The sequence below is a fragment of the Crocodylus porosus genome, unplaced genomic scaffold (assembly GCF_001723895.1).
Source record: "Crocodylus porosus isolate Cpor-Errol unplaced genomic scaffold, CroPor_comp1, whole genome shotgun sequence".
Lineage (NCBI taxonomy): Eukaryota > Metazoa > Chordata > Crocodylia > Crocodylidae > Crocodylus > Crocodylus porosus.
Genome location: NW_017728920.1, coordinates 15,735,410 through 15,744,731, shown reverse-complemented (window position 1 = coordinate 15,744,731; position 9,322 = coordinate 15,735,410). Strand labels below are relative to the sequence as shown.

The 9,322-nt window shown below is 41.3% G+C and overlaps 1 protein-coding gene across 2 annotated transcripts in view; it reads left to right on the top strand.

Moving 5' to 3' along the window:
* ATAD1 (ATPase family, AAA domain containing 1) overlaps positions 1-9,322 on the top strand; it is a 27,587-nt gene that overhangs the window by 2,838 nt on the left and 15,427 nt on the right. The window contains exons 1-4 of one of the 2 annotated variants that reach the window (XM_019538610.1): positions 1,955-2,154; positions 4,852-5,021; positions 7,288-7,386; positions 7,858-7,978. In XM_019538610.1, the coding sequence (XP_019394155.1) occupies positions 4,860-5,021; positions 7,288-7,386; positions 7,858-7,978 (382 nt within the window). In that variant the 5' untranslated portion in view covers positions 1,955-2,154; positions 4,852-4,859. Of the gene's footprint in view, positions 1-1,954; positions 2,155-4,851; positions 5,022-7,287; positions 7,387-7,857; positions 7,979-9,322 lie in introns of those variants that run through there. The other variant, XM_019538612.1, reaches the window with a different exon arrangement.

The window sequence follows — 9,322 nt, the reverse complement described above, 5'->3', positions numbered from 1 at the left end:
GTCATCTGACCCTGGTGCTCTTTCCTGCCAAGGCAGGGGGTCGGACTAGATGATCTACCTAGGTCCCTTCCGACTCTAGCTACTATGAAACTATGTTAAGCCATGGGGTAAGAGCTGGTTAGGCATTTTGTACACACACAAGGTGTTGGGAGGTGAGATATTTACCATCTTTATTACTGGTATTGTGCTAACAACTTGGGACTGCAGAAATGGCTTGAAGCTTTGTTGTACACTGGTCAACACAAAGGCAACCAAAGGAGTCCTGTTCCAAAGCGCTTGGCACCTTGGAGGATTGTCATGAACCTCACTCTAATTCAAGGTGTTTGTGGGTTCTCATGAATGTTTTCTTATTAATTTTACTAATATGACATGTATGTCTCTTACATACGAGTAGTGTCTGTAGCAGGACACTGAGGTGCCTGCTACTGGTGAATCAGTAAGTAGGGAGCCCAGCTGCTGGTTGCCAGGGTAACCAGGGGGTGGTCAGCTAATCAGAAGGGGCAGGGCCTGGCTCTTATATAACTCCCAGGCTGAGGCTAGGCAGGCAGTTCCCTGCTGGCAGCTTAGGGGGAAGGAACTCTGCTGGAGTGAATAATGAGTAGAGGCCAAACTGCAGGTACCGCCTGAGACTGAAGACAGAGGGAACATCTCTGATGTGGTGAGAGGAAGGTTGGAGCCAGATGGCTTAGAGTTATATTATAGCCAAGGGGCTTGTGTTTTGTTTACTGTTTGACCAGAGGACCGGGTGAGGCTATAAGGGGATGGAGGAGGCCTCATAGGGGAGCCACAGCTACGTGGAGACCCCAGAGAAGCCCTGGAGAGGGGGCCACGAGAAGCCAGAGTGCCTGGGGGGCAAGTTTCCGAGACACGGCTGCGGGAAGCCAGAGCGCCTGGGGGACACGGCTGAGAGACCAGGGCTGCGGAGAGCCCGAGCACCAGAGAGGGTGCAGAGAGTGAGATAGACCAAACAACATCCAGTACATCCGTGAGGCTTGGGGCATGGTACAGGGGTGGTTGGAGCCACACATAGCCCATAACGCTGGGGGTGTTCGGAACCCCGTTGTATAAGCAAGGATTGGGGTAGCGGGAACTGTGACGAGGAGGACGAGCAGCAACCTCCCTTTAACTTTCATAAGATCAAGATGTGGTGGGCAAGAACAAGGGTGCATTAACACAAACTTGGCATGGTAGGGGGCACTAGGGGAGAGCACAGCAACCCTAGGATGTCGTGTGTTCCCCCACCCCTCGCCTGGTACAGTGTCACAATGGATTTAGCCCAATTGTTGTGATGTTGGCATGAAATGTATTGAAATTACATTTATAGGAAATACCACATTTTCATACTTTAGCCAGGAATGTTTAGTTAAGGCAGTGATTAATTTGTGTTCCTCACCTGTTTATACTTGGGAGAAGTAACCACTGAGAGTTAGCATTTGTCATGATTTTGTTTACTCCTCGCCCTTACAGACCTGCACTGACTGGCACGTGAACCCAGCCCTTCCAAGCCTTTTATGATTTAAAAGTAGAGAGACTGGTTGTAATGTTACCTGGGAACAGACTATTCAGAGAAGGGTATTTCTAAGAATAGGGAAAATAGGTGAGAAACATGTCCTTGGGATGCCTGAAAGGGATGTACATAGTCTCCTGGTCTTAATTAGATCAGGAAAGACTTGTTAATTTGATAAACATGCACCTTTGGGAGGGCAAGAAGATCATCCATACTATGCATAAAGTATGTTGTAAATGGCTAGATAAATCATTACTTAAGTCTACCCAGATTTGCCTAAAGCTTCTTGAGGATAAGGGGCTTTGATCTCTCAGTTAGCAGGCCAAGTAAAAACCACATTCTTGGCTTTAAGATGCAGGGTAAGACAGGTCTGATACGTTCTTTTGTTTGTTTATTTTTATATTGCCATCTGTTTCTCAGCATTTGGTTACTGATTTCTTATGTCTACTCCTGTTTTTTATTATAAATCTTTTTGTTTATCTTTTTAATTTACCCCAAAAATCACACTTACTCTGAAGATAAGTACTGGACCACACAGGCAGAACTCATCTCTAGAAGGAGAGGATCCATCTTTTCAGAGAGCATAACTGGATGAGGGTGTGATTCTTTTGGCTGGCAAAATCTCCTCTGCTAAAAGCTGCTAAGAGGTAGGTGAGGCAAGTAAAGCTTGAGGATAACATAGGTCAGAGAGGTGACCTTTGGAATATTTCAGTCTGTTTTCAATGGTCAAGCAGCAGAAGGCAGATAGATTTGGAGTTAAAGGGCATTCCTGAGAGAGGTGCATGTGCCTGCATCTGGGGCTAGGGAAAGTCACAGAGGACACATCCAGATAAGTACGGCTATGTGGTATGTGGCACTGCAAACACATCTGCAGCTTCACATACCGCACATTCAGATGTTAGCGCTGCAGGGAACCATTGCCTATGTGTGTGCTTCTCCGTTTTTTTTTCCCATGGATTTTTTTTTTTTTTTTTTATCCCTGACTTCAGGGGTCAAAAACCTGCAGAAAAAGAAATCGGAGCAGCGCACGCCATTCAAAGCGGAGCCAGGCTGGCCAGAGCTGCATTGCAGCTACCAGCCAGGCTCCACGCAGCAGAATCAGTGCTGCTGCAGCTCTCGGAGGACCCCAGGTAAGGCTGCTGGAGCCAGGCCAGTGCTGGCCCCAACCTCCCCTACCCTACCTGGGGTAAGTTGCCCTGTGCCAAAACACACATGGCGTGGGTGTTCCCTGAGGACAAGTAGAAGTGGCACAAGTTGCACTGCAACTGCTTGTCCCTGGGGAACCAAACGTCTACGCCACGTGTGGATGTGGCCAAAGATGTTATTGGTAATGGAAGGTAGAGAACTTGCAGAGTAAGGATTGCTCGACTATCATCCATGCTTACCTTTCTGAGAGGCCCATTTGTCCTTCCTCATTTATCTAAGGAGAGCCACGTTTTTTGTTTTGTTTTGTTTGTTTGTTTGTTTGTTTATTTTTGACAAGAGGGAAAGTTAAGTACTCATGTCATGGAAGAGGAATAGAAACCAAAGTAGCTGCCAGGTTCTGTATGTTTTAGGTGGTAATGTGCAAGCAGGCAGAATGTCAAAAAAAATACGTATTTTAAAAAGATATTAAAATGAAGTCTTTGTTCAGGCAAATTTAACTTTGTTTCCCTTTAGGGTCGAGCCATTTATAAAATGTCATCAGCAAATTGTCAACAAAAAACATCTAACATGTTTTCATGTACCAAGGATTTCCAATCATTTTTTAAAAAGTAACAGAGAGGTGGTTCAAATATTAAAAAACAAAAAAGCTTTACAACGCATAACATTCATTGTAAATGATCTTCACTGTCCTCAGAGTTTGTAAAATAAGTACTTTATTTTGGTATAGGTTAGGTATCTTTATTGCCTTTTTCCTGAAAAATAGGTTTTACAAAATTGGCAAAATGTATGTACAATCTGTTTAGTTACATGTACTCTTTAAAAAGCCAGCTTTTATCTTATACTTCTTAAAAAAAAAAAATTCTTTGAGATTTTATTGAGATTATATTCCTACAAATGTAGAGCAAAGGCTTTAAAACAAACCAGTCTACTTTAGGGATCAATACAGAGAGTTTTTAGCCAATGCCAATGGTTAGGTATTTAATTGTAGTTTTTGATTCCCATCTGCTCAGTCATTGTGTTTGGCATTCAAGATCTTCAGAATAACATCCCTGTTGTCTGACATGAGTGTAGACATGGCACTACACAACCATGGTACACCATCTATGAGCTATTCACCTTTTCCTGGCTGACAGCTGTTTGCAGGGCAGCCCTGGAGGAGAAGCAGTTCCTGCTGCTAAATAATTATTTTACTCCTTCACACTTCACACACAAAATTAGGCAATGAGAAGATGAGTGAGACTGCTTGTGATTCTTAATTTGAGTCCCTGCCAGTTCCACAGTATATAGACTGGGGATGGGAAAGAAGATCCCAATGTGTTTTGTTTTTTTTTCTCTTTCCCCCCCACACTTCACTTACAAAATGCAGACTGTAACTTCATATCAGTGGAAGGCAGGGCAGGGTGGCACCTTAAAGATTAAGTCTTGTAAGGTGTTGACCTAATTTAAGACTAACAGAAGCTTGTACTGTCTTAATTTTAATTTTAATTCCTATCTTGGCTTTGATGGAAGCCAACCCCAGTCTTTTGATGGCTGTCTGCCACAAAGCCAGAATTCTCAGCCTTCCAGGGACTGTAACAGCTCAAAAGGACTATGTTGACGGACTGCTTTAGATTCAGACTAACACTGAACTTTCTACCGCTAAATATGGAACACATCTCAGTTGGACAATGGTCCATAATAAGAAACATGCAAAATAACAGGAAGTGACATGAAATAGCCTCTGTTTTTTGTTTTTTTTTTACTTTGTCTTCATGAGTCAGCTTTTTTTGAGATCAGTAAATCATATGATTGGAACAGGCCTGAATGGGAATGGGGTAAATTCACAAGTGAAGAAGTGTATCCCTTTGGTAAAGTATTGTGTAGCTGATATGCATCGGCATCTTCTTGAATATAGGAACTAAAAGCACTGAAGCAAAGCTGTAAGAGATTGTGGTTGCCTTTTTGTATTCTGTCTCAGAGGTGGAAATGAAACCACAGATGTTGAATATATCAAGCATTAAGTTGTTAACCCTTTTCTTTTGAGTTTTCTGGGCTTGTGCCATTATGGTAAAGAAATTATGACATATTCAGAAAGGTATAAAAATCAGAAAAAATATTGCACAGAAAGTAGATATTTCTAAATGATGTTTTGAAATGAGCATGTTTTCTCAGATTTTAATAGCTCTCCCCCATTGACTTTTTTTTTTTAATTATTCAAGTATTCAAGATGGTACATGCTGAAACCTTTTCTCGCCCACTGAGTCGGAATGAAGTTGTTGGTTTAATTTTCCGCTTGACGATATTTGGTGCTGTGACGTATTTTACCATCAAGTGGATGGTAGATGCAATTGATCCAACCAGGAAGCAAAAAGTGGAAGCCCAGAAACAGGTACGATCCAACTTTTAAGTATTTCTTCTTCTGGAAAAGATGAGCTCTTACAAATAACCATTTATGTGTAGAGAAATGTTTTCACCAGTCACTGAAGCCTGGACTTTGAAAAAATCCAGTCTGTAGAAAGCAAGACAAACATTTCACTATCAGCAGTTTTTATTTTTTAATGTAAAACAAAGCTTCTAGTTTATGTGGTTGTGAAAATAGCCGCCTTAGTGGAAAAGAGTGTAACATTATTTCCAGAGTCAAGCAGTGAGCCTGTGCCTTTTTTGCTATGAGCAGCTTTGCTAAGCGTCAGGGAGAAATAACTCATCAGCCTTATAGCTGCAGCATAAAATTCCCTGCTGCTTGTGCAGCTCTGGGGGAAAGGAAAAACCAAGAAAAGAGAACTGAAGGCTATCCCCTCACTACAGCACTCAGCATTGTTGGGAAGGGACAGGGAGACAGAAGGCTCCTCCCTTCCTCTTGCTACTGTTGTTGGAGCTCTACATACGCATGAAAAAAGATAGAATCTGCAAGTTGCCTCTGTGGGCAGCACCTAATTATGGGCCAGTTATCTTTCTCCTTTCCAGGACTTGTATATTTATGCATGGGGACGTCTCACTTACTTGCACTGTCTGGTTTCTTGTCCCATCTGATATATTTCTGGTCTCAAGCAAGGAAGTTTAGCCTCTTGATTAGTACACAGTATAAAAATGGTTAAAAATGAACAAGAACATGTATTAGGTATATATAACAATACCTTTGGTGCAAATGGAATAAATGTAGGTTGAGTATATATATCGTAATTGGTTTGACCCAGATATGTGGCTAATACCTTTTGTGGGTTCTTTGATTATAAATCTGAACCTCTAGGCCTCTATTTAACCAAACATCATTCCAAAGTCAGATTTCTTCAAGTCCTGTGCTAGGGCAGTGGTTATGTTGATTTGGAAAGAGAAATGCCTTCTGTTGCATCAGACACTACTTCCTGCAATATTCTAGGTTTTGAGCAGGCCAAAACTATCCTGTTCAACTTGTGAAATTTAAAAAAAATTGTGTGCTATTGTAGCATTGTATAGGTGTAGATGATTATTGCACCTCTTAACCATTTTTTGCAGTCTAACAGTAACATCAGAGTTAACTTTTTGAGCTGCCTTTTGATCTTTTTGTCTGTTGTCTTGATATCCATTTAATAGCCTGGTATCACTAACTGTATGAAGATGTCATTCACTGGAGTGGAGAGAAGTGGGAACTTTTTCAGTTTTTGTGTCTAAAACTTTATTCTTGATAAATTTCTAGAAATATTTATAGACGCACATCTTTTATAAGGAAAGTTCCTATTGGTCAGCAAAGCAAGTTGTAGCACCAGGAGGAGTCCTCAGGTAGTCAAGGCTCTGGCAGCTCCCAACATTTTTATTTATATACTAATAAAGCAGTTTCTCAGCAAACTTAAAATACTAGAAGTTTTTGGACCTTCTTAACGTTGGTGCTAATGTTGGTTGAGATTTTGTTTTATGCTTTTCAAGTGCAGAATGAGCTTTTTTAGGATAACTAATTAATCTTTTTGCTTCTCTGTATTTTTATTTTCCAAAGCTACGGTAAATAGCGGATGAGCTCTCCTCTGTTTCACACTCTGAAAATAGTGGGTACAGCCCCATGGAGGATTACATCACGCAGCTGTCAGCCTGCTGATAGGTGGAGAGCTGTCAGCCAAGCCCCATCACGCAGCTGGCATAAGACTGCATGGTGTGACTACCCTGCCCCACATATTCAACTAAAGGCTTGTTGGAAACCAGCTACAAAAATATTATACTTCACCAATCACCTGATCACGTAGCTGGGTCACTATTTTATGGTGCGATCAACAAGTTAATCGCATCTTAAGTGTAATGACTGCCGGGGCTTTAGTGGCAAGCAACAGGCGCATATATCACCTACTAGTGTGCTTCAGTCCTTTTCTGAACTGAGACAGGGTTTTGTCTCTCTTCATCTGTTGTCAGTCTTTGGCATCTCACTCAATTTATTTTATAACATGTTGTTTTTCAATGTAACATTTGTCTGCTGGGAATTGAGACTGTGAATTAACTTTGGGTGTCACTGAAGAGTCATTAAATAGTAAAGCTTTTTCACATGAGCCATTTTCAAAGACATGGCTTAATGAAAGTGGCTCTTTTTGTCTCCTAATTTCCAGACCCCAAAATGGCAAGTTTCAAACAGTGATTTTAAGGTGTTTAACTGTTTTCCTTTTTCTTCTGTTTATACCACTGTTTTCTCTTTCTAGGCAGAAAAGCTAATGAAGCAGATCGGGGTGAAAAATGTCAAACTTACTGAATATGAAATGAGTATTGCTGCACATCTAGTCGACCCACTTAGCATGCATGTAAGAGACTATATTCTCTGCTTATTTCCCTTATTATTCCTATAATAAAAAAGTTCTTTTTACATGCATAGAATGAAGTGAAACATTTGTAATGCATGGACGATTTTGATAGTCTTTGACTTTAATGACCCTGTTCTTCAATGAGGATTTATATTTTCATGAAAATGCAATTTGAAATTTTAGAGTTCATAAGTCATGTCAGAATGTATCCTAGTGGGGATTAACTCTTTACCCTAAAATTATTTGGACTGTATCGGAGAAAGTCACCTGTATTAACACTGGCTTGTTAAATTATGCTTAAAAATAATTAAATTGACATAAGTTCAACATTTTATCATGCCCACATTTTAAGTTTCCTTTAAAACTTTTACTAATTTGATTATTAAACTTTTACTAATTTGAGTATTGTTTATTGGCAGTGACTGTGGTCAGCTTTAAAGTTTTGCTTCTAATACTGTTTTTATTTATTAGGTAACCTGGAGTGATATTGCAGGATTAGATGATGTTATTACGGATCTGAAGGACACCGTCATCTTACCCATCAAAAAGAAATATTTATTTGAGAATTCCAGACTCCTGCAGCCACCAAAAGGTAGGAAGGAAGCATTTGGGGTATATGTATGGCTTAAAAATATAATTACTTAGAAAGGAAGAAAAGTTAATATCTGTGTTTCAAAAAAGACTAGTTGATTGTTGACAATTATGGGCCTCATTTTGCTCATTTTTCTTAAAATGAGATATTTAAGATGCAGTTCTTGAATGGTGCTCTTATCACTTTATAGAATACATTGCTTACTACTTGAGCTTTCTTGTTGATTTCTGGTGGATCTCTAACAAGCAGCCAAAACCTTAGAGGGATATTTATGAAGAAGTTCAGTTGGTTCCTTGTTATGACGTGCATTTTTTTTATTCAAGTGAAATACAATTCTGTGGATGTTATGAAAATAGGAATACATTCCGTTAAATTGTTGGCATGGATTGAGTATGACTAGTTTAAAAAAACCTGCCAAATAGTATGCGCTAGTTAGTGTTATTGTTTTGTTAATAGTTTTTATATGGGTATCCCTGCCTACTAACGTTTCATAGTTTCTAGGGTCGGAAGGGACCTGAGGAGATCATCTAGTCTGACCCCCTGCCATGGAAGGAAAGAGTACTGGGGTCAAACAACCCCAGCAAGGTGTACATCTAACCTCCTCTTAAAGACCCCCAGGGTAGGAGCCAGCATCACTTCTCTTGGAAGTTGGTTCCAGGTCCTAGCTGCCCTGACTGTGAAGTAGCGCTTCCTGATATCTAGCCTAAACCTGCCCTCTGCCAGCTTGTGACCAGTTACTCCTGGTCACTCCTGGCAGTGCTCGGGGGAACAGGGACTTCCCCAGTGCCTGCTGATCCCTCCTGACTAGTTTGTAACAAGCCACTAGATTCCCCTCAGCCTTCTCTTGTGGAGGCTGAACAGGTTCAGGTCCCGTAGCCTCTTCTCGTGGCCCTTCTCTGGACCCTCTCCATATTGTCCACATCCCTTTTGAAGTGCGGCGCCCAGAACTGGACGCAGTACTCCAGCTGCAGCCTGACCAGTGCTGCATAGAGGAGGAGGATCACCTCCTTGGACCTGCTGTGGATGCATGACAGGGTATGGTTGGCCTTCCTAACTGCATCCCCACACTGCTGGCCCATGTTCATCTTGGAGTCAATGATGACTCCAAGATCCTTTTTCCACTTCTGTACTGACAAGAAGGGAGTTCCCCAGCCTGTAGGTATGGTGCCGGTTGTTCCTCCCCAGGTGCATCACTTTGCACTTTGTCGGTGTTGAATCCCACTCTTGTAACCTGTCTAGGTCCAATTATAGCCTATTCCTCCCTTCTAGCATGTCCACATCCCCCTTACATCTTAGTGTCATCAGCAAATTTGAACAGGGTGCTTTTTACCCCCTCGTCCAAGT